At 44.3% G+C, this 26,599-nt stretch overlaps 1 protein-coding gene across 4 annotated transcripts in view; it reads left to right on the top strand.

Moving 5' to 3' along the window:
- cadm2a (cell adhesion molecule 2a) overlaps positions 1-26,599 on the top strand; it is a 318,209-nt gene that overhangs the window by 224,948 nt on the left and 66,662 nt on the right. For all 4 annotated transcript variants that reach the window (XM_080780499.1, XM_080780500.1, XM_080780502.1 and 1 more), the window contains one exon: positions 6,923-7,072. In XM_080780499.1, the coding sequence (XP_080636625.1) occupies positions 6,923-7,072 (150 nt within the window). The remainder of the gene's footprint in view (positions 1-6,922; positions 7,073-26,599) is intronic.

Genomic DNA, 26,599 nt, shown 5'->3' with positions numbered 1-26,599 from the left:
CAAATCATTAAACACTGCAGGATCGTCTCAATATTGCTCTTAAACAAGATTGAATATGGAGGCACACCAGACAGGTTGCATAGCTTCAAGTGGCTGCAGTTCCAGAGGAAAGAAGACTTCTTTCTCTGATGGTGGTTCCGCTCTGTCTTTCCTCAGGACTCTTGGACTGCAGGGTTGACCTGTTTCGGATGCTCCACCAATCCAAATGTACCTTTTTCAATTTAGCGCTTGTAAAGTCTTATGTGTTGCCGGTATTGAATGCCCTTCAGTGGAGCTGGGTGTTTCCAGTAGGCGTTTTCATCAGCAGCAGTGTTTTGATTCTCCGATTGGACAGCAGCTTCTAGAAGAGCACTGCAGCCACATGTGAACAGACGTCATCCACTCCAGCCATGCAGTCACAGTGGGCGGCAACCAGCCCCCCTGTTCGCTCAGCAATGATCCAGGGAGAGGTTGTCTCAAGCCCTACACACACCGGGTGCGCAGCGACGCGGCACAGGCGTTGCCGCGCGGTAACGCCTGGAAAATAGAACTGGTTTCTATCGGAGCGTCAGGCGAGGCGTCAGCGCGCGTCGGACGCCGCCGGTGTGGGATAGGTTCATTGAAAATAACGGAAGCGGCTGTTTTGACGCGCGGCGTTCGCAGACGGTGTGTGAAGCCCTTCAGTGAGTCTGTGATGGGTGCAACAGAAGAAACATGGAGCGGTGGAAAAAGTACTCAAATGTTTTACTTAAAACTAGTATCAATACTGCTATTGCTAGTACCGAAAGTAAAAGTATACTTATTATGCAGAATGTCCCATTTCCCTTTCTTTTTTTCTTTTTTTTATATTTTGAAAATAGCAGATCGACAAGCTCACAACGCATCACATTGCGACGCGTTGTGAGCTAGATCGGCTATTTCAAATGGCCTTAAATGTAGGGCTGAGGTGCTTAAGTTAATGGATGTTTTGTAATAATGATCAAATCTACAAAGTACCTAGTAACTAAGTATCAGCAAAGCAACGTCCTGCTCCTTCCTGCATTATGTGCAAACAGATGGTACGCATGGCTGTTGAGTGATATCCAACTTCCAAACTCCAACACTCAATCTCATGTCACAGTGGATTTTAGCAGATAGAAAGAGGAATAATTCAAGCTTTTCGTACCGCTGCAATGTTGGTGAGTTTGACACTGCCAAATCCAATCAGATTTCAGTTTGGATGTATGAGCTAGTTGCCACCCTTCCATTAACTTAAGCAAGACGGCCGTGGTCTGCATGAGGTCAGTTACTGTATAAGAGACCCAACCCGTAGTGAAGAGTTTTGGATCTACTGTGGAGCTCGGTAGCATGTTAGGTTCTCGTGTTTGCGTGGACCTCTAGTGGAACTGGAAAGGTCAGCTGCAGCCTTGGGCCTTCTGTCTGTCTGCTTTTGAATGTCTCTCTCTCTCTCTCTCTCTCTCTCTCTCATATCTCTCTCTCTCTCTCTCAGAATGACTAAGTAAAGGCATTCACCAAAATACAGCAACACAGCTTCTCTCTAGAGGAAAGGTTAGTAGGCTCGGCTGGTCTAGCTTGAAAGGTCACACGCTGGAGAGGACAAGAACATGCAGAATAAACAATTACATTTGTCCAGGAGTTAGTATCGCTCTCTCTGTCTCTCTGATCTCTCTCTCTCTCTCTCTCTCACTCCTCCCCCTCCTTTCTTTGTGTGTGTGTGTGTGTGTGTGTGTGTGTGTGTGTGTGTGTGTGTGTGTGAGCGCGTGCATAGTGCGCGTGTGTAGTATAAATAAATAATGACTACGAGTGAATGCCGAAGTAATACAAAAATAATAATAAAAAACAGAGAATTAGTCAAGTGTTATTATGCTAGTCGGAGGGGCACACGATAATACGGCAAGACATAATTTCATTACATAATTAATCCATAATGTCATGCAGATGGGAAAGTTGTGGACCTGGCTTAGCCTCTGTGCGTCAGTCAAAACACAGGTCAATTAAAGTGAAACACAAAGATAGGAGAGGTGGAGAGCAAGGAGAAAGTGTGTGTGTGTGTGTGTGTGTGTGTGTGTGTGTGTGTGTGTGTGTGTGTGTGTGTGTGTGTGTGTGTGTGTGTGTGTGTGTGTGTGTGTGTGTGTGTGTGTGTGTGTGTGTGTGTGTGTGTGTGTGTGTGTGTGTGTGTGTGTGTGTGTGTGAGAGCACGTTATGGGGGGTCAAGACCTATAATGTTGAAATACTGGGGAACACAGACAAAATGAGAGAGAGACAGAGAGAGAGAAAGAGAGAGAGATGGAGAGAATACCCCCCAGGGGATGAAATCAGGAAGGGAGGAGGAGAAAGAATACATTCTCGAGTGAAGTCTACAGAGTCTACAGAGGATGGTGCAGGAGAAAGAGAGAGGGTGAGGACTGAGGAGGAGAAAGTAAGGATGAGAGGGGGAAAAGGACAGAAGTTGAAGTAAGGCACTAATTTTAGACATGGAAACCTGCCTCCTCTCCCCTAGGAGCACCGTTTCACTGAGGTCCTGGTAGGCAGAAAAAACAACCAATGGCCACTGGCCAATTAGGCATACGACACACACGCGCGCGCACACACACACACACACACACACACACACACACACACACACACACACACACACACACACACACACACACACACACACACACACACTTCTCCTCATGTAAACATCACCATGGCCTCTGGTCGGCCCCACTTGACGCATATAGACGATAGACGCAGAGAAAATGTGTTATCGATCGTCACCATTCAGTGGTTCTCCAACTTTTACGCTGAAGCGGAGCCCTATATACATTGGTGTATGACACCAATGTATATAGGGATCTACTCACAAGCTGTTGTTTTTTACATTACAAATAAATACAGATTTGGGAGATTTAGAAAAAGTTCACCTACATGTTCAAAATAGGCCGGCTAGATTGAAAGTGTTTAAAATGTGTGTCCAGTCAGAAGATTTTACTGTGGGAGAGGAGAGGAGGGGAATGGAGGAGATGTGAAGTGAACAGGTTGAATGCACTCTCGACTAAATCCCTGACACACATGTTACAGTTTTCTTTTTACAGAAAAGATTTTACAGAAGATTTACAAAATATACATGATATTTTCAAGAGAGTAGAGAGTATTAAACAAGAATGTCTTTCTGATGGCACCCAGGCATTCTCTCATATGAGAACATTGCTCAGCTATTTTAGTTCACTAATACGGGTCACTGAACTCTACAGAAATGTGCACAGTAATATCATCAGTGTTCATTTCATGCTCATCACTGAGGATTGTACTGTGTTAAAATAGAGAAATATCCCTCATCACTGGAGATGTTCTTTCATACATCTTGCTTATACAGCGCTACAATGTGTAGGTTGCTGTGTCTGCCAATTTTATTGTAAGACACGGTGGCATCTTTTTGTCACGTAATAAATGGATTCAAACATGCACACTGTTCTCGCAGGGTCTGAATGTAGATACTCAAGGTCATTTGAATCAAACTAAGGATTATCAATTGTGAAAATCATTAGTTAGAATAACTCTGCTGTGGTCTGACACAATCAAGCTGTGGTCTGTCTGACACAACAGATATCGTTGCCTAACAACGGCGGTTTGCACTGATGTCGGAGAGTCCAGCCCATATGGCATATCATATGCTGATTTGCGTCGGGCTTGTTCATTCCACATATGGGCATATCTGCCACAGAACATACGGTGCAAACTATACTGTATACTAGGTTTCCAGCCTGATTCGCTGCGTTCCGTGCATTTGTTTTGTCACGTTGCTATAAGCGAAGTGACAAAACAAATGCACGGAACGCAGCGAACCCAGCAGGAAACACGTGTGCGTGTGTTTATCTTCAGCAAAAGTACATGATTTAAAAGAAAGGAGGAAGTAATAAGAGAGGGGGTGTTGGGGAGTGAGAGACAAGGAGAGGCAGGAGGAAAGTAAACGCTTGGCGAATCTTGTCTCATGGGGAAAAAAACAACTTTAGTTAGCCTATTTGTAGATTTGGATAGGTATTACAAAAACACGCCCTTTCAGGCCTTTTGTAGACTTTGGCTATTTACAAGCTTACGATGTCTTGTGAGCTTGTAGATCGGCTATTTTCAAAAGATTATTTTATTCTGCGTAATCAGTTTTGGTACTTTAAGTACATTTTGATTCCAATACTTTTGTAGGCTACTTTTACTGAAAGTACATTTTGAATACCGTAATTTTTAACAGAGAGTTCTACATTGTGGTATTGATACTTCTACTTGAGTACTTCTTCCGCCATTGCTCTCTCCTCGTTCGGCCTCTACTCCTTTTAACACACATCCTCCTCCTCCTCCTCCACCACCTCCTCCTCCTCCTCCTCCTCCTCTTCCTCCTCCTCCTCCTCCTCCTCCTCCTCTTCCTCCTCCTCCTCCTCTTCCACCACCTCCTCTTCCTCCTCTTCCTCCTCCTCCTCCTCTTCCACCTCCACCTCCTCCTCTTCCACCACCTCCTCTTCCTCCTCCTCTTCCACCACCTCCTCCTCCTCCTCCTCTTCTTATTTTTCCTTCTCCTCCTCCTCCTCCTCCTCCTCTCCGTCACCAGAGGAGGCCTCTCTGTTTTCGGGCCTCGGGACGAACGCTATTTTCAGATTGTGCTTATGCTGCAAGTGTGTTCATTAGCCGCTAATGGCGTAACGTGAAATTGGCTGGCTGATGATTTCAAAGGGAAGCAGCGCTCGGCAATGCGTTCGGTATAGCCGGGTTTCTTGGATGAAACGCGCCTGGTGCGGAATACAAATGGAGATGGTTTGGTGTGTGTGGGGGGGGGGGGGGGGGGGGGGGGAGAGCATTTATTTCTAAATGTTCCTTTTCTCGCTTTACTTTTATTTATTTTATTTTTTCTATTATCCTATCTTGGGGGGATGGGAGGGTTAGTCTTCAGTCGTAATGAATAATGCCCCCCTCCATTCTTGCTCAGACTCTCTAAAAGCCATCCTCTCCAGGGATGGGGACAGGATAGATTTATAGTTATTATTATTTACTTTACCCCGGCACACCCCTCTCTCTCACACACACACACACACACACACACACACACACACACACACACACACACACACACACACACACACACACACACACACACACACACGTGCACGCAAACTGGTACAAAAGTGTAGATATGTGCAACGACTGCTGTACACAGGCATAATACAACGTCATCAAAACACACAGTTGCATCACACATAAGTACACACAGTGTGCACGTGCCTAGAAACAATTATTGACAAAACACTGAGATCATTTAGTGGTATATAACATTAATACAAAAAAGTAAATAGAAAGTCATGATATTTAAAGAAGATAGAGTGTGTAAGTGAAGCGTATAGAATGCAGCAGAAAGCAGCTGCTGTCCAGGATGTAACTCATGGACTAATGCTTCAGGATCCCATCATCCTATAATAACACACTGTTTATGTTTGTATCTTTCATAAAGAATGCAGCACACTCCATTTAACCTATAGCGACATCGACACAAAGTGCTTCTTTGAGTAGCGCTTGTCCATGGTTCTGAAAACAAGTTTTTATAACAATTCACCAACCTGTGGGTCAGCGCCCACTCTCAGACCACGAGGATATTTGCACGTGAGCTCCCAAATAATTGGGAAATAAAGTATGGGTAGGTCGGTCATACACACATTCTTCTATTGGTCTCTCCAAAAAGGTCACTATAGTGGAGGTTGCATGGGTCGTTGCAGTGGAACTCTCCATGGTGCTGAAAGTATAGCTACAGTATACTACTACATACTGTAGCTATGAGTGACAGATTATCCAGTCTATAGGTCATACTGCCATGTTCACAGGCACCAACTGTCGGTGTCTGGGAGTCTGTGACACTTACCATATGGGTTCTTGATAGGGTTCCAGGGGGTCCCCAGCTGAATGATTGATACTGTAGATAGGATCCAATTTGGTTCCATATGTACACTCGGGTTATGGGGGTCGGTGGCCTTAATACACACTAAACTGAGGGTCCATGATATAACCACTGTCCGTTATGTATTCATAAAAGGTGCACGGTGCACCCCTGACCCACACAATTAAATTAACTCCAATTAAAGGAACATGGATCGCAAAGTGTGTAATTGCCAATCAGTGTGTAAAAATCCCACATCGGCTCCCCGCCGTTGCCCCGCACCTCCCCTCCCTGAATTCCAACCATTCCCCCTGCACGTTTAGAAACAACAGCACAACACAAACAATGCCCCTTTCATGTCTGCGTGTGAGTTATAGGGCTGCAGGCATCCAGCGTGCACGTGCACACACATGTCCGTGGAGAGTGGTTTTTAATTGGGCATCCCCGTGTTGCAGAAGGTCCAAGGGTTAGTCCTCAGGCTAAACGCCTCCCATGTGTTCCATGTTAGGGGCCAATTTAGCACACAGCGGTGGCTGTCCATCCCAGCTAAACTGGAGCCAGGTAATTAGGCTGTTTAGCCTTAACGCAAAGACGCAAAACACACCTCTCTCCTCTGTGGAGCTGGACTGTTTCCCGCCGTGCTATAAGAGCAGTGAGCTCACGTTTTGGGGTTGTTCTTGCTTTCCTTAATTTCCTTTTAGTTATGTGCATTTTTGGAGGCATGAGGCAATTGTGAAAAAATATACTGTATAGGATATGGGTCAGGCTTTTTTTTAAATATACTGTATAGGATATGGGTCAGGCTTTTTTAAATTGACCTGAAAATGATGCGACTGAAGGCTGTTGCTTAATTGGCGGGGGCAAACAATTCAATCAATCACACTGGTTCTCTCCATCCATCCATCCTCTCTCTCTCTCTCACTCTCTCTCTCTCTCTGCCCCCTCTGCCCCCTCTCTTATTGTCTTATTGTCCTCTACTAACATGTACCATATCTCTCTCTCTCTCTCTCTCTCTCTCTCTCTCTCTCTCTCTGTGTGTGACAGGCCTCAGCGGCCAGTATCCTCTGGTCCAGAATGTGACTGTGACAGAGGGAGGAACGGCCAACATGACCTGTCGCGTGGAGTACAACGACAACACCTCCCTCCAGTGGTCGAACCCGGCACAGCAGACACTCTTTTTCGGGGACAAGAAAGGTGAGTCACAAGGGCAGGGCAAAGATTGAACACAGAGAGATATTATTAGTGCACACGCACGCACGCACGCACGCACACACACACGCAAGCGGTCATAAACTTTGTGGTTGGGATTCTCTTGATGTGTGTGTGTGTGTGTGTGTGTGTGTGTGTGTGTGCGGTCATCTGTCTGAGGATCTGGAATCCTAGATGAGTGTTTCATGCATTCCCAGTCTTGTTATTGTCATTACATACTCGGGTAAATTGAAACTCTGTCTTGTCCTCCCCACACAAATCCATGTTGGTGAATGGACCCACTTTGGAGAACCACTGATTGGATTTCAGACGGTGCAGCCAGACAAATAAAGAACTGTTTAATTTCACATGGATTGTTAAATTATTATTATTTGTCTTGATGCAAAGGAGATTAAGAAGGCTTGTTATTAAAGCATAAATTGATTGATTGCTTGAATTCTGTATTAGCAATTTATTCTAAAAAGATAACACAAGCCCCCAGATGAGAAAGCATTACTGGTTTGGTGTAGGTGTTTTTGTTGGACACTACCCCAGATGAGAGCATTACTGGGGTAGGTGTTTGTGTTGGACACTACCCCAGATGAGAGCATTACTGGGGTAGGTGTTTGTGTTGGACACTACCCCAGATGAGAGCATTACTGGGGTAGGTGTTTGTGTTGGACACTACCCCAGATGAGAGCATTACTGGGGTAGGTGTTTGTGTTGGACACTACCCCAGATGGTTTGGTGTAGGTGTGTGTGTTGGACACTACCCCAGATGGTTTGGTGTAGGTGTGTGTGTTGGACACTACCCCAGATGGTTTGGTGTAGGTGTGTGTGTTGGACACTACCACAGATGGTTTGGTGTAGGTGTGTGTGTTGGACACTACCCCAGATGGTTTGGTGTAGGTGTGTGTGTTGGACACTACCCCAGATGGTTTGGTGTATGTGTGTGTGTGTGTGTTGGACACTACCCCAGATGGTTTGGTGTAGGTGTGTGTGTTGGACACTACCCCAGATGGGAAAGCATTAGTGGCTTCCCTCAAACCACCTGTGCTCATGAAATGCAATTATCTACAAGGATATAGGAGAGCCCCCAACATTTGCATGAATAGTCTAAGACCAGACAATCAGACAAGAGGTGGTTCCAGTCTTCCAGATGGTCCTCGGCTAAATCATTGATACATTATCACTGAGGATTCTGCAGTGTACATCAGGGTCCCAGAGATAAAACACTGTAGCAAATAGCGGTCTGTGGACTGTGGAAATGGTTAATTTGGGCATTTTATTTAGAAGTTTCAGCCTCAAACGCTAGGATCTCAGTTTCTGAACCAATCAGAGCGTTGCATCCCTCCAGGCTATGGGACGTCTCTCCGGCTCATGCACACGCACGCACATGCAGAGTGGTTTGTTTACAAAGTGACAGAGAGACAGCAGCAAAGCCAGGGGCTTATCTCTAATCTACATATTTTAGTGTGATGATTAAGTTTAAAACGAGTAATACACTGAATGAGATTAAAAAGTATTTCTGTAATCTAAAACACCTGTGTTTGGAGGACGATGCAGTGGGAATCAAACGGATGAGCTTCATTTTTATTGTCTTTTATTGATGTGAGCCTCGACACGTCATCACGTAGCACGTTTTCATTTTAAGGAAGTTTAATTACATTTAGATTTTTATGGACTTTTTATATAAAAATACACACATGAAAATTGTCCTATTTTTTGGCATCCATTGTTAGGTATGTCCATACGATGGAAACGGAATCCAAAGGAAGGTATGCACATCTACAAAAAACGTTCAGGTGCTGAACAAAAAGATACGTACAGGAGAAGGAGAAGTAGTCTCACTGTAGCTCCCACAGGAATTGTATTTAGAATATAAGGATGGGGGCACGGTGGCACAGTTGGCTGTTGCCTCACAGCTAGAAGGTCCTGGGTTCGATTCCCGCTCCGGGCGCTGTGGGTGCTGGCGGCGTGTTTCCTTCTCCGCGTCATCAGTGCCCATACCTGAAGGCGGGGTTGGCGAAAGGGCCTTTCTGTGTGGAGTTTGCATGTTCTCCACGTGTCCCCTAGGGTAGGTACCCTCACAAAAACACGCAGTAATCCTGGTCTCTAAACTGCCTCCCCCTGGCCAGCCGGGGCGCCTGATGGAAGGGAAAGAAACTGGTTGGAATAACGTGTTCCTTCCATGCGCTACGTCCAACCAGGGAAACTCCCCCCTGTCAGGTGTAAAGGAGCAACTTGGACACTCAAGCATGAAGGAAGCATGACTTAAGTCCGTTGTTCTCCCCAGGTTGGTGGAGGGTGTGTAGAGCCCATGCAGGATCACAATAAAAAATATATTGAAAAAAAAAGAATATAAGGATGACAACGTTTCGACCCCGTATGGGTCTTCAAACTTTATTTTAACCGTAGATTCATGGAAAACACCCGTAATGTGTTTCTGGTGACTGATACTGCCCTCCTAATATGTGAGGGGCCCGTGCTTTTTTATTACCTTTTCCTTTTTTCCTTTTTTTGGGCGGGATAATTAAAAGCAACGGGGAAAGAAATAAGGCTCCATAAAAAATATCTACAAAATTATTTAAAGTAAATTAAAAAAGTAATTAAACAGCACGGGCACCTGGCATATTAGGAGGACAGTATGAGTCACCAGAAAACAATAATTGATGCAATTAAAATACCAGCTGCCTTATTATATCTGCAGAATTGTGCTATGAAATGTATGCATGTGTGCAGTATAAATAAAAGTGACGCGTGGTAACTGGGTACTGTCCATGGCTGTCGTTAATTTGCACATGCATAAACCCACCCGGCTGCTGGTTCTGTAGGGACCCCCCCCCCCCAGCTGCTGGTTCTGTAGGGCATGGCTTATAGCCTCGGTTAGGCTGCTGGTTCTGTAGGGCATGGCCTAGCCTCGGTGAGGCTGCTGGTTCTGTAGGGCATGGCCTAGCCTCGGTTAGGCTGCTGGTTCTGTAGGGCATGGCCTAGCCTCGGTGAGGCTGCTGGTTCTGTAGGGCATGGCCTAGCCTCGGTGAGGCGGGCGCATACGGCGACTGCATGTAGGTTCCGTCCGGCAGCTGGAAGGAAGCGTGCATCAACTGGGAATTTTGCAGGGCGTTGCCCAGCCTGGGTGATTGTGGCGCGTAGGGTGAGCGGAGGTTCATAGGGGGCCGAAAGGATCCTTCCCCGCACAGCCTCCCAAAAGAGGACATGTCCGGGTAAAAGTGGATGTAAGTAAAAGTGGATGTATGGTCTGTGTGTGTGTGTGTGTGTGTGTGTGTGCGTGCGTGGGTCTGTGCGCTCATGTGCACGTGCGCCGTGCCTGTTATCCCTTGGTTCGCGCGACGATGTTAAAGGGTAAGACCACTTTTTCAGAGGTTTGGGTTGTTTTCTTACCTTATTATGCGCAAACTATTCCATTCCATGAGTTATTTCGCTCCGTTGTGTTGTTTATTAGCATGGTCCATTGACTTCCATTGTAACGGATTAACGGCTCTCAAAGTCACGCTTTTAGCACATGAATGAACGCATCAAAAGCTGATTCCGACAGTTTATGACATCAGGAAAACTCATCCGGTTTTATTTTTAATAAAAAATGTCTTGTTTTGACTAATTTGTGTATAGAGAAGATCCAGTAGGTATGCCTACACCGACCGAATCACTGCTGTTCGAGTTGAGTAAAAAACTATCTGTTTGGACCAAAACTGTACACCACTTCCTTATTGGAAACGACGTGGATGTAAACACATGGATTTGATCTCGTCCGCTTGTCACTAAAAACATACACAATGGACGTGTTTGAGGGAGACACTTTAGAAGAAGTGTCTGTGTCGCTCATATGCGAGGCTGCAGCTGGGTGCATCTCAAACAGCGTGGAGACTTCTGTTTACAAACGAAACCTCACAAGACGTCCCCGCGAGAGTTGGGAACGCTGTATACTGCTTCAGTACTGCTATTTTAGTCTATCTCCAACTAAAATAGTAACTATGTAGTAACTACTATAGTAACTATAGTCAATAGTAACTATCTATCTTAAAAGACGAGTTTTCCTGATGTGATAAACTGTCAGAATCAGCTTTTGTTGTGTTGGTTCATGTGCTAAAAGAGTGACTTTGAGAGCTGTTTCCCCGTTACAATGGAAGTCATTGAACAACTTTTTTTATTTCTTAAATTGCTAATAAACAACACAACGGAGCGAAATAACTCATGGAACTAGTTTGCCCATAATAAGGTAAGAAAACAAACCAAACCTCTCAAAAAGTGGTCTTACCCTTTAAAAAGTAGTTGGACCCGTTGGCCGTGTTGTCTTTGACTTTAATTTCTTAAAAGTAGTGTCGGATGGTTTGACTTCATGCGCTCAGCTAGCATCCCTGCATGGCTGAGAGCCTGGTCGGCTAGAGGCAAAAAGTGGCTGGTTGCCTAGAGATGAGGCAGGCAGTACGGCAGCCAATGAGAATGATAGCTTGCTAGTACGCCCACTACGGCAGCCAATGAAAGAGACAGCTTGCTAGTCCAGAAAGGTAAAGCGTTCGATCACAAACCAGCCCCGCTGTGCTTCACACAGCAGCTGATAAAAAGGACATTTTATTTACATGGTTAAAATGGAGGTTGAAGGTACAAAGGGTTTGTATAGGAAGGGGGCGGGGCAGCTAAAATGAATATCAAATATATGAATACTGAATCAAGCAACTTAAAAACTGTCTGGGGTGTTTTTTTATTTTTAAGTGAAAAGTCCCTTTAAACTCATGCCATATTAAAAAAAAAAAAGAAGAAAATCTAGGGCCCCCCTGGAACCCCTTCAAGGACTTTGAGAACCACAAGAATCACTGGGCTATAGAATCATAAAAAATATACCAACGCTCACACCTTCTCCAGGGTGCAGTGTACTACACCAGCTGATTTCACTAATTAGGATGCCTTCCAGCGGCGAGGGAGGAACTAATTAGTGAAATCACCTGGTGTAGTGTTGGATGGTGACAGATAACCCGCAGCCTGATGTAGTGTTGGATGGTGACAGATAACCCGCAGCGGCACGGCCGGCATTACAGGATGTGACGCGCTGCCTTCCGAAGCGTCGCCTGCGTTAGGCGGGCTGCGCTCGTCAAATGGGACACTCCCAGGAGATACAACCTAATAAGAATATTTTTCAGGGTATGACGAGTCTTAACCCATTCTGACCGGGAACCCATTTTGGTGTTAGCATCATGTTATGCTTTATCTATTGAAAAATATCAGATCTACAAGCTCATAGCGCGCCACCGAGTGGCGCGCTACGAGCTTGTAGGTCTGATATTTTTTTTAAATCGAAGAACGACTGACATTTTTAGAATCTGATCTCAGGTCAGAATGGGTTAATCAGACCAGTGTGTGTCCAGTGGAAACCTCGTATGAATCTGATCTCAGGTCAGAATGGGTTAAGGATATCATTAAGTGAGACCAAATAGGCTTTTCTGTACCCGCGCATAAGCAGCTTTCTTCTCACTCAACGATGAATAGTATGAAATTTAATCTAAGCCTTAAATCTTTTCTTTTCCAAATCCCTGGTGTGTCACACTTGAGAAAGCTAATGTCTCGATGGCTTCCCAGCCACTGTCCCATATTTCATCTGTGTGTGTGTGTGTGTGTGTTCCCCAAAAGAAAAGAAAGTATTTATTTTCACACACACACACACACACGGCACACGCACACACACACACACACACACACACACACACACACACACACACACACACACACACACACACACACACACACACACACACACACACACACACACACACACACATTTGCACAGAAACATGAGCATGGACCGTACTAGCTCTGTTTGGAACCTCTATATCTACGCTGCTACGCTTTAGCTCTGAGATGAGGTTCCGAGGAAAGCTATCCCTGCACTGGTCGAAATGGAGTCTAGCTGGGTCGAGCCCGTCGACAAGTAGTGGATTAAACCACTTTTGTAGTATTTTTTTCAAAAAGTAAAGGTATCAGAACCAAGATACAGTTGATAAACTTAACATAGGCCCGTAACATTTTATCATATAGGCATCAATTAACCGCTTAAAATCAGGCTTGAATAAATAAATTGTCCAGTCAACCCCCGTTCGCATGCGCATACTTCCGTAAGATTGCATTGGGAAAACCGGGGAAAACATGGTACTGGCTGACAAACAACTGCTTTGTAAGCGGTTGTTTGATGCCTATGTTAAGTTTATCAACTGTATCTTACTTTTTGGAATAAATACTACGAAATAAAAGGGGTTTAATCCACTACTTGTCGACGGCTTCGACCCATTTCGACCAGTGCAGGGATAGCTTTCCTCTGAACCTCGTCTCGGAGCTAAAGCGTAGCAGCGTGGATATACGGTAGAGGTTCCAAACGGAGCTAGGACTGTACACACGTGTCACAGTTCGAAACCAGAGAGGGTATATGACCCAAATGCACGACGATAGTCAGGAACAGGTTCAAAATATTTATTAACACCAAACAACACTGAGGAGCACTGGGAAAATAACAAACACTAGGAGCAAACTAGTGGAAATGTGCGTGTATAATACAATACTTCAAAATCACAGGAAAACACTAACTGAAAACCATGGACACAAGAAAAATACAAAACATGTCATGGAATGTGACAACATGTTTACTCTCTTTCGTATACACACACAAAAGCTCTGATTCTCTCTCTCTCTTCAACTCTGTCTTGTCACCACGCACGCACACACGCACGCAAGCACACACGCACGCACGCACGCACGCACGCACACACGCACGCACGCACACACGCACGCACGCAGTCATGCGCGCAGTCACGCGCACACGCACACAAAACAAAACAAAACAAAACAAATACCCCAAAAAGCCCTGAAAAAGATAAGTAATTTCCTCTGAATGAGCTTCAAGGGACGCAATGAGAGATCTGCTCTACTTTTCGCGTGTGTTCACTGCAACTTTGAACTGTCACATCTAAAAATGGAATTGCCATACAGATGCACAAAAAGGTTACTCAACATCTTCAAATGACTGTTAGCAATGAAATGAAAATCTCCCCCAGGTCATAAGAATAACATTACAGAGCAACCAACATCTGTAACTCTTGAGAGTGTGCACAAGGGTCCATTTGGTTACCTTTGCACATAGTCTCAAGCAAACAAAAAAAACTCAAATGTATATATGTAAAGACTGATCGCCATGCATTCTGTCCATTCAGGTACATGGCACACAGACGCATTTCGGCTACGAGCCTTACTACGATGTGTATATACACATGTACAGTTCAAATACAGTGCATGCCATGTACACTCCCATGTTAACGCTTGTCCTAACAAACAAATGTGCATGCGTAGTTGCGTACATACACAATACATACAACACTCACTTACCCACGCACACGCAGCACCCACACATGTGCACTGCACTCACTCACTCACACACACACACACACACACGCACACACACACACACACACACACACACACACACACACACACACACACACACACACACACACACACACACACACACACACACAAAAGTCAGCTAGGTCATAATGACTAATCAACACAAGCACTTCTACTCATGGCCTCCCATGCTCTCCAGTAGAGTCTCTCACATAAAGAGGATTGGTTGCTAGTTTCTCTCTCTCTCTCTCTCTCTCTCTCTCTCTCTCCAGTGTTAGTGCAGTAATACAGCATGAATCACGCTCTCTTGTAAGTGTCTGGATTAAGCGCATCTGGGGTTTACACAACTTCTTTCATTACCCCACTGCCCCGTGGGCTGTCTTGATTGTTTGTTTGCTTGTTTAGTAGTGTGTGTGTGTGTGTGTGTGTGTGTGTGTTTGTGTGTGAGTGGATGCGTACGTGCGTGTGTGTGTGTGCTTAAACACAAATGTCTTTGTCTATGTGTTTGTTCATAGTGTGTGCGTGCGTGCATGCAATGCCATATGTGTGTGTGTGTGTGTGTGTGTGTGTGTGTGTGTGTGTGTGTGTGTGTGTGTGTGTGTGTGTGTGTTTACAGTAAACACACATAATGTCTTTTGGCCTTTCACTGCTCTTTTTCTATATGGTAGGTGTGTGTGCGTGCACAGATGTGTCAATGTGTTGGATGCTCGTCCAGCTGTGTTGACTATTTGGAATGGTTGGTCTTTAACCAGGAAAAGGCCAAAATGGGGCATGGTGGAGACCAATGCACATCAGAGGCTCATTGTTTCTTTTTGGAACACAGTTCTTATATGCCACAATATTGCAGTAAACACATCTATGGGAATTCAGAATTGGGGGGAGGGGGGCGGGGGGGAGTCCATGCTGTTCCCAAGAACAGGTGTATTTAGGAACAATTTGCAGTGCATTTGCAAGTTATGACAAAGTTATACTTAAAAAGCACTGCATTATGTGAAGAAATTTCACTAAGTCCCTCTAGAACTGTTTCCCGTGGCGGTCAATGGAGACATATTATTACCGTAAACTAACACAAATTGAAATAGAGTTTTACAATGCAGGAGACAGCTGCCAGCTGCCATCTGGCTCCTCGTGAAATTCCAGAACAAATGTCAATGGCGTGAACAACACAGTTGGCTTTTGGTCTGCTCTGCAAGATACCTATTAGTAGAATCTGTCACTTTCAACCTTTTTGTCTCTATTGTGGGACTGAAGTTTAATTTACTTGCATTTATAAAAAAAATAAAAAATAACCCTACAATTACAAATTGGCGACCCAGAGGCTCTTAGTATGTTCATGCAGATCTGCTATTTGTTTTAAAATGAGCTGAAGTGCTTAACGCTGGCCCTTACGATACCATGAGTGAGCAACCTTCACTGTTGCTTGTTGGTGGACACACTGTGGCTACTGACCATGTAACCGTCACATGTGACCATGTGTCCTCTAACGGTTACACTGTAACCCTATAGGTTACAGTGTAACCTATAGGGTTCCCTACCTTTTTCAGGCCGTGACCCCCCAAAATAATCAGGGAGTGCTATTTTACAGAACATCCTTTATTTGCGTCCGCCACGGCGCATTAGCATGAAAACATGTATTATCAAAGGCAAATGTGGCGACTGACTCCATTACGAGGCGTGTTCACGGCCGAGTTTGGGGTTTTTGTCACCCTTTGATGTTGTTGTCTCTCGTCATCCTTCATAGGGTGCTCTGACGACAGCAGGCTTGTGAACACAGTTGTCGGAAATTTCAATTAAGTCACTGTCCCTAAAAAGCCTAGTTTTTGTCCTGCTTTTCCGCCTCTTGCTGTCGAGGGACTTGAGCTAGCTGTGCCTTGGCAGGCGAGAGAGAGAGAGAGAGAGAGAGAGAGAGAGAGAGAGAGAGAGAGAGAGAGAGAGAGAGAGAGAGAGAGAGAGAGAGAGAGAGAGAGAGAGAGAGAGAGAGAGAGAGAGAGAGAGAGAGAGAGAGAGAGAGAGAGAGAGAGAGAGAGAGAGAGAGAGAGAGAGAGATGAGCGCTGGGCAAGAGGGATTCTGTCTTTTACAGGATTCAAAGGCGGGTAATATGTCTTTACAAATTGCTCTTTAAGTTTCATGTAATTCAACACTTGTTAATGCAGTGCCCCACCCCATTCGGCGGACACATTCTGCAAAGAGGCATAATTACACTTTTCCCCCCCTCTTTCCCGTATTTGAGGGACGCTCTGTGTAATTACTTTCCAAAGCCCAGTCTGTGTCAATCGGTTCATGTGTGCAGTGTGAGGGAGCGCTGAGTGGAGTGTGAGGTTCATGTGTGCAGTGTGAGGGAGTGCTGAGTGGAGTGTGAGGTTCATGTGTGCAGTGTGAGGGAGCGCTGAGTGGAGTGTGAGGTTCATGTGTGCAGTGTGAGGGAGCGCTGAGTGGAGTGTGAGGTTCATGTGTGCAGTGTGAGGGAGCGCTGAGTGGAGTGTGAGGTTCATGTGTGCAGTGTGAGGGAGCGCTGAGTGGAGTGTGAGTTCATGTGTGCAGTGTGAGGGAGCGCTGAGTGGAGTGTGAGGTTCATGTGTGCAGTGTGAGGGAGCGCTGAGTGGAGTGTGACATGTAAATCATTTTATGTCTAATACTCTATAGCCTTCCTTTGACTGTGTCGTCCTATCTGTTACGTTCACCCATTCACACACACACATTTACACACCGAATGCCAAGGTGGGGAAGGTTGCATTCAAAATGGAGTCAGTAGTAGATGACTATAATTACCCACATACTGTATATGGGCAATGTAATTTAATTTCTTTCAGTAATATCATTTAACATTATTCATTTTGTAGTAAAAAGAACTGAAAGTAATCAGAATACATACCCAAGTACTATAATATAGTACTTGAAAAGAAAATATTGCTTTTTAACGTGTATACTTTTGGATAAATATTATTTATCAAAAAGTACACAATATTTTCTTTTGAACATTAATGCATTGTTGTGCTGACATTTACCCCCAAAAAGTAATGCTTTTCTAAAGTAAAAAAAAACAAAAATCCATAATAGTGAAAGCTATGTGACACAACACGTCACATTGTCATTTTAACTTTCTTACATGCTAGATTTTCAGGCCACTAGTAACACCCCATGTGCAATGTAGTCAAAGACCTTTTAAGCGTTGTTACAAAGAAGAAAAACAAGATAAGAAAGTGTTGTAACCTGCCGTTTTCTTCTTCTTTTTAAGATTTTGTTCGGCCCGAAAAATTGTGTTGGACTTGAAAGTGCGTGTTGAAAGAGCTAGTTATTGGATCCACTAGTCCATGTACCCAACCCTTTACATGTATACAATCATCATGGCTGCCTTATATACGTGAGGAGGAAATCATGAACAAGATGAAATGCAAAGTTTGGTTGCAGTGGTTCCCAACCTCTTTACCTCCTTAGATTTTCTATTTTAGGCGTCATTCCACACAATAAATGAGGCTGACTAAGGTTGCAAATAATGGCCCCAGTGTTTATAGGAACGGGGCTATTATTTGGACGAGGCGAAATGGCCTAGCTGTCCTGACCCCTTATAATTTATACATTATGGATAATTAGTGAGGACTTATTGACTGTTATTCGTCTCAACTGCTCTTTTATGCAAAATGGTGTCAGACCCCCAGGCTGTTATGTAGGTAGTGGACGGCTATTTGAGTAACGGCTACTTTTTGGAAATATGAGTGTGTGCGCACATTGTAAACACATCAAGCAATAACTTGACTTAGCATTGATAGCTACAGTCCCCTATAGCACATTCTCCCTCCAGTGGAATATGGAGTGACCTTGTGAACCTTCTTTACAGGCTGGTCTAACCCTATAGTATAGCATGTCAGGCATCAGGCTGTCAGTGTGCAGCATCCCATCTCTCCTCTCTACACAGTCTGATGAAATCTGTTTAAACATTAAGATTAGGGTCATGGGTGAATAGCTCAGGGCAGGTTAGGGTCATGGTTTAGGTCAGCGGTACTGTTGAATAAGAAATGATTTCAGGCTGTTACTTGTCAAATATTCAGCTGTCAGAATCAATCTGCTGACTGCTGTGTGCGTGCATGTTCGTGTTCGTGTGTGTGTGTGTGTGTGTGTGTGTGTGTGTGTGTGTGTGTGTGTGTGTGTGTGTGTGTGTGTGTGTGTGTGTGTGTGTGTGTGTGTGTGTGTGTGTGTGTGTGTGTGTGTGTGTGTGTGTGTGTGTGTGTGTGTGTGTGTGTGTGTGTGTCTGTGTGTGTCTGTGTCTGTGTCTGTGTCTGTGTGTGTGTGTGTGTGTGTGTGTGTGTGTGTGTGTGTGTGTGTGTGAGCGCGCCGCACAGACATCCACACGGTGCATACTGATTTCTAGAGTGATGGAAGCTTTGATGCGTTCAGAATGTTCCGGCCATGGAGAGGCTTCTAAAAGTTTCTAAAAGTAAATATAAAACTGAGAGGTGCCTGACCTACTCCTCCCCTCCTCCCATCCCACCCCACCCCTTGTACTATTATTAAAATGATCGGGGAACTTTCTTTGGAAACTCTGCTGGGGAAATGAAACGTTTATTTCTGTTTTTCTTTTCCACGGTATGTGTGCCGTTGATGATCGGGAGCTCCGTTTGAGACACCCTTTCATATCTCTCCTGAAGATTGCTACGCCGTTCCTACTCTGTGACAGGAAAATAAATAAATAAACGCTCCACTGTAAATCTCCAAAGATCTCGAACGAGTCCCCCTGCACAGACAAGGGTCATAAAACACCAGAGGTAGCGGTGGGGTGCGGTTTGGCAGGCCTTGGTGGGATAAAAGACAGGAGTTAAGGAGGCATTTTATAGGAGCTTTTAGACCTGGTTATCACACCTGAAGGACAACAGAGAACTTTCTTTGACCTTGACATTTTCTCATCTCCCTTTTCTCATATTTTCTTTCTGTCTCTCTATCGCTGCATGCCTGTCATGAAATATTCAAATCAACCATTGTTTGAAAGCAATCCAAAATAAAACTCCCCTACGCACGCACATACGCACGCACGCACGCACATACGCACGCACGCACGCACGTCGCTTGTGTATAGAGAGGCAGGTGGCAACAATTAAAGACAGGAGATGTGGTGGAGGTGCTTCACAGGCAGCCATCATTACGGCACAGTGCCCAAGGATCAGAGAGAGTGGTTTCTCAGCAGTCTTCCTTTGCAGCAGGCACAGTGTGAGTAAATAGGACACTCTGGTGTACAGCTCGGGATGCTGCATTCCTCTGGTGGCGGCCATCATTAGCGAAGTCTGCTTGTCAGCCACTTTTCACCAAAGAAAAAAACACCAGAGACCATAAATGGAGACTGGGATGATTAGTGCGGATAGCAGCGGTGAGCGACAGGTGTTTTACAGCCTGGAATGATTAGCATGGATAGTACACAGTAAAATGCTCATTGTTTTTTTTTAAGCCAAACTTGTTCAATTTCAAGGACCTCTGCAACTATTTGGAACCCCCTCGAGGAACCCTGAGGGTCCCTGAACTTTGGGCATGGCATAATAAATGGTAATTGGTGCCATTATTTAGCGCCATTATCCAATGGGCTTTACATAGATTGTGCATTACATTCACACACTCTGCTTTGTAGCGGTGCAGAAACAGGTATTTATATATCCTTGCTTAGGAAATCAATCCCCCTTATTTTCCCCTCCCAATTTAGTCATGATAATTCCTGAATTCCCCACAGCTTGGGTAATCCTGTTACTGCTGACTCCTACTGGTTGTTCTTCAAGGTTATTTATTGGTACATCTCGTGTACAGATACATTAGTGTAAGCATTACTTTTGTTTGCCTCCTTTGACATTGCAGCAGCATAGTAACATGATAACAACAATCATGATAAGAAAATAAATCAAGATATTACGGGAGACAAGTCTAGCTATAGGCTTTGTCGTAGAGAAAGGGTTTTTTTTCAAGGGTTTGAATGTGCAGAGCGTGTCAGCCCCACGGACCGAAGCCGGGAGAAGGTTCCACAGCTGAGATGCCTGGGACCTAAACGCCCTGCCTCCAATTGTAACTTTAGATATTTTTGGGACAGTAAGCATTTTTGCATACTGTAAACGCACTGGTATTCTATTTGGTTTGTAGGGATCGATGAGTTATTTGCGATATTGTGGTGCCTGACCATTGAGAGCTTTGTAGGTGAGGAGAAGAATTTTTAACTCTATTCTGTATTTAACCGGGAGCCAGTGTAGAGAGGCCAGTGAAGGGTGATATGGTCTCTTCTTCTGGTACCTGTCAGCACAACCGCCGCAGCATTTTGAACTAGCTGTATGGCTTTTCAGAGACTTACAGTACTTGGGCAGCCTGATAATAGCGAGTTGCAGTAGTCCAGCCTTGAGGTAACAAATGCGTGGACAAGTGCCTAACCTTTGCAATATAATGCAGGTGAAAAAAGGCAGTCTTTGAGATTTGTTTGATGTGAGTTTTGAAGGACATATTTGATCAAAGGTAACTCCCAGATTCTTTGCAGTGGCACCGCATGGCACCGCATGGTTGGGTTGGAACTTTACCCCTGCCCTGCGCCGCCGAGCGTCCAATGTTGCAAGTTTATTCCATAAAAACACTTGACAGATAAGCAAGTGTGAGGATAATGCAACGTTGATATATATATTTTTTTGTTTTGTCGTCGTCCCCCCCCCCCCCCCCCCACACACACACACACACAACTTATTTACTGCCATCTAATTATTTTTAAAGTTTGACCGCTTCACTGCCTCTCATTGACTCCTATGTTACGGAGCTTGTTGTCTTTCCGTTTTTGGCAAGATAAGAATTAAAAAGGGGTGAAAACTTTATGTGGGACAATTCTCCTACTAAGGGTCGTCCCAATTCCTGTTCATTGTTGTAGCTTTGCTGTCTGTAGAACACTTTGCATGGGTAGTGGGTACCTAGATGCAACAATAGATAGACCTCAATGGAGATGAATGTGTCTGGACTCCCTCTCCTCTTGTGGGCAGGAAGAGAGAGAGATGTATCCCTTGGGGAGAGAGCACAATGGGCTGAATGTGTTATAGCTTGGCATGCTGTACACAGCACAGCGACCTGTTTCAGAGAAAGGTTCGTGGTAATGAGTTGGGAATGTTGGAAGTGTCCCACTGAACCCAGAGTGGCAGGTATGAGACTGATGAAAGAGAAATATATATCTTTTCTGTCACAGAGAGACTCTGAGCCAGCCCAATTACCGCTGGAGTCATGGCACACTTTAAAAAGTGCGGGGCGCTCCTCAGGGGCGGAGCAGGTAATTGAGGTATGATGTACAGTATACACACACAGTAAAAACAAAAACACTGATGGGCATCTCCTCCCTGTCTCTGTCTCTGTCTCTGTCTCTGTCTCTGTCTCTGTCTCTCTCTCTCTCTCTCTCACACACACACAGTCACACACACACACACACACACACACACACACACACACACACACACACACACACACACACACACACACACACACACACACACACACACACACACACACAGTCTGTACACCCTGACAGGATGTTGATGAGGAACAGAGAGTGCAGTCACAGACAGACAGGCCGCTGAATGTATAGAGAATTTGCACTTTTCTCATTATAATAAGCGTGTCAGTTGAATGAAGCAACACCTGCCACAGCTCCACACCCATGCAGTCTGTCCCCGGATAGATTAACCAGACCAAATGGGCAGGACACGCTAAAGAAATAAGGCAGGAAAAACAAGGGAAGGAAACATGTCGGCATAATAGGATTATGTTTGCCATTGAGTGAGTATTGAGTTGAAACAGTGTGTGTGTGTGTGTGTGTGTGTGTGTGTGTGTGTGTGTGTGTGTGTGTGTGTGTGTGTGTGTGTGTGTGTGTGTGTGTGTGTGTGTGTGTGTGTGTGTGTGTGTGTGTGTGTGTGTGTGTGTGTGTGCACGCAACAAACACCTTTACGCAGCTGTTACACAACATCTTAACGCCACATTTAGTGTCTGCCAATGGTGACGTGGTTAAGATGCTCTGTCTGCTGAACCAACTGGAGCTGTTGAGTTCCTGTCGGACTTGTTCCTGTGACTCCACTATGGCAATGGTTTTGTTCCTGTCGGACTTGTTCCTGTGACTCCACTATGGCAATGGTTTTCTGTTGACTTCCTGTCGGACTTGTTCCTGTGACTCCACTATGGCAATGGTTTTGTTCCTGTCAGACTTGTTCCTGTGACTCCACTATGGCAATGGTTTTCTGTTGACTTCCTGTCGGACTTGTTCCTGTGACTCCACTATGGCAATGGTTTTGTTCCTGTCGGACTTGTTCCTGTGACTCCACTATGGCAATGGATTTCGTACATTTTCGTGTCAAGGACCCCCAAATTCACGTGTATTTGGCCACGGACCCCCATCTGAAAAGGTGACTGTGCCAGGGAACTCCAAAACAGAAGATTTGTGTTTAAAACAATAAATCTCAAAAATCAAAAGCAGCTAATCTGCAAGCTTTGTCGCATCGCATCGCCACGTGCTGTGTGCCTGTCGCATCCCGTGCTTGTAGATTGGATTTTTGAATAGCCAATGTATAATATAGTGTTTAAGTGTCATATACCCCAGTTTGAGAACCACTGCACTATATAACATTTTTTACATGCAGTACCCTCCATTAAAATTAAAATATATATTATTTGTTTGCAAACATGCAGTGGAATCCTTTTCCATCTGTTACCCTGTATAATTACAGTGTAGGTTGTAGACCCAAACTGGGGGTCGGGACCCAGTGACCAAACTATTTTGGGGGTCCCCAGATAATTAGCTTAATGTGCAACATTGTTTTCTCACTCAACAAACCAACATACAGTATAAGTGTACATGTATACAGGGTATCTGCACATTTATAAAGACAATTTCAATGATGTTTACAGTTTTTCACGATTGTCAACACACAAAACCGAATACCTAACACAATTTGCACTACATCACACTCCCTTATCTGCATTAGACTATGACTTTCCTTCTTTACACTCACCTTACCACTAGCACTACACTCACATCACCTTGTTGTCAAAACACTACACACAATTGTTCAGTTATTGCACACACTTATCACATAAAATCTCAAAGCATCAACCTACAACACAATTCAAATCTCTAAACATTCAGGTCTGGTGAGCAATTTGTTGGTAACACCTGACCAGTGACACATAGATGACCCACAGTGAATCAACTGCTCAAGTTCAGGACCACCCACATTTCTCCGTTCTGTACCTTCCACCTTATTCTCCTTTCCTGAATCCTATTGAGGAGTTCTGTTCAGCTTGGAGGTAGAAGGCACTGTATATGAACAGAACCCACAGAGCCGGGTCACACTGACCCAGGCCATGGAGGAGGTACTGTATATGAACAGAACCCACAGAGCCATGGAGGAGGTACTGTATATGAACAGAACCCACAGAGCCGTTCTTCCAACGCTGTTTGGACTGCGAGAACATTGCCTGTGATGTGGCTGAGGCCCTCTGGCCAGACAGGGTATGATGCCTATATACATTACCGTATTTTAGGGGAAGGGGGCCCTTTTGAGCAGTTTGAGCAGGCCGGTTTACAGTAATAATAATTAATAAATACTACTATACTTTGACTATGAAAAAGTAAGCCTACACTGAGTCATTTTACAAAAGGAGAAATGGCTCATTCTACATTGTCATTCATGTGTGTTCCATTTCTATGATTGTGTTTTCAATTTTGCACTATTGTGCTGTGAATGCTTGGTAGTGTAGCAAATGCTTAGTTGTGTGTAATCAATGAATGGCGTGTGTGTGTGTGTGTGTGTGTGTGTGTGTGTGTGTGTGTGTGTGTGTGTGTGTGTGTCATTTGAAACTATGGCTGTGTGTACCAAATGAAAACACAAGTTTAATCTTGGGAACAGTTAAAATATTTGATGGCAAAGAGTCATCATGGAAAAGGAGTGTCAAGGTTTAGCATTTTGTGTGTGAGGTTTTCAGTTTTGTGCGTGCAGTTTTGAGAATACCCCTTAGCACCATGGACAGTGACCCCTTAGCACCATGGACAGTGACCCCTTAGCACCATGGACAGTGACCCCTTAGCACCATGGACAGTGACCCCTTAGCACCATGGACAGTGACCCCTTAGCACCATGGACAGTGACCCCTTAGCACCATGGACAGTGACCCCTTAGCACCATGGACAGTGACGCAAAACGGATGGTGTGTGTTTTCCTATAGTGTCACTGTCCATGGTGCTTAAGATTGCATAGAGATTTCTTATACATTTTTTGTACCCTCTTTCCCTGATTTTTGAAACCAGGAATTTTGCTTACAACCCCCTGAGCAGATTAAGTTTAATCTGTGGCCATTTCAGTATATCCATTTTGATGTCAATATGTTAAAAAATAAAACGGCATTCTAATAGTATTTAATTTACTTCAGATCAGCAGGTTGACACATTTGTCAATGTTTTATCATTAAATATAACTGTAAAGTACACCTCACGAAACCTCCTGTAGTAAGCTGAAGCGAGGCTTTTTATTAAGAGACATAGGCACTGGTTTTTTAATAAGAGCAATAACAATATACAGTATTGTATATACTGTAGGGATAATCACCCCCTCCCACACACACACACACACACACACGCACACGCACACGCACACAGGCACACACACACACACACACGCACACACGCACACACACACACACCCCGTCTCACATTCCTTCTATAGGAATGCTCTCGTTCTCAAGTGTTGATGCATACTTCTCATATAATTCTATTCCGTTCCATTGAATGAGAGAGCATTCTCTCTTTATCTGCATTTGTTCATTCTCTGAATGTTTGCAATAGCAAAGAGATGATTTTGTCAGATTTTCTATTTATTTTTTAGCATTCCATTGCTGTCGGGTGGAAACCTCTATATGTCCATAACTGACACTTTTGCAACTTTTGTGTGACATTTCATGCAAAAAAAACCCCATAAAAAAAATAACTTGGGGATACGATTTTTCTGCTCGACGGCAATAATTTATTGAAAAGGGATCTGCAGTCGCTCCATCCACCACCACCATGTTGTCATTTGTGTATCAACCGCTGTCCACTCAACTCAACACCACAACTCACTTTAATCTGTGACCTTTTTTAATACCGGTACATGTTGATGTTGTTTTACAGTATAACCCATTAAGACCTGAGGTCGATTCTACAAGTGACTTCTAAATCAGTAGTTCATATTTCATATTAAGATTATATTTTAAATAGCCAAAGCCCAGTACAAAAACAAATGCAGGGCTATTTTTATATTTATCTGATTCATTTTCTGAAAGTTCTGAAAAATGTATTCACTTTTGCCCTCACTATTATCTTCAATATATACCTTCAAATCATCGCTATGGGGTGATCAGCCATTTGTGTTTAAACAAGCCCGGAAAGCTGGGCATATGAGGGACTGGCGCCCCTCAACAATCACACTTTTCAAATATTACGTGGGAGAAAGGAAAACATTGTGAAAATTGCCGATCTACAAACTCAAAACGACGCGTTGTGAGCTTATTTAGTCAAACTAATATAACTGTAATGCCTACCATTTCAAGTGTTTGTCCGGGTGGAGGTTTCCCAGTGCAAATATTATTATTTTGGGAGGCCGCATCCTGAAAAGTTTGGGGACCCTTGTTATAGACTACCCACTACCCCATCCACTAGCACTGCTAAACTACCCTATACACCAGGGTTCCCCAATAAAATGTCCTCAAGGGCCATATTTTGACTAGGGTACCGCACGCGCGAGTACAGGGCAAGACCCCATTTGAAAAGGATGCCCAGTTTGACTAGGCGGGCCGCCTATTGGGGAGCCCTGCTATACACTCTTAAGCATTGCATAAGATGGAAGTGAAATAGAAGTTATGTTGAGTTTGTCACTGTGTGGACAGAATGAGAACTGCATATGGGCTTGTGTTCTTCAAACTGGAGCAGAGAGAGAGAGAGAGAGAGAGAGAGAGTCCAGGCGGGAACAGTTAATCAAACAAATAAATTATAGCTTATAGATATTAAGTTGATGAAGTTATGGATTAATAAACAATCCCTATTTTGGGCATGTTATAGGCGCATAAAATAGCGAAAATATAGCAGATCTACAAGCTCACAACCCGTCGAGAAT

The sequence above is a fragment of the Protomyctophum bolini genome (assembly GCF_963924005.1).
Source record: "Protomyctophum bolini genome assembly, chromosome: 13".
NCBI lineage: Eukaryota > Metazoa > Chordata > Actinopteri > Myctophiformes > Myctophidae > Protomyctophum > Protomyctophum bolini.
Note: the sequence above shows the minus strand (reverse complement) of the source record. Positions and strands in the feature narration are given on the sequence as shown.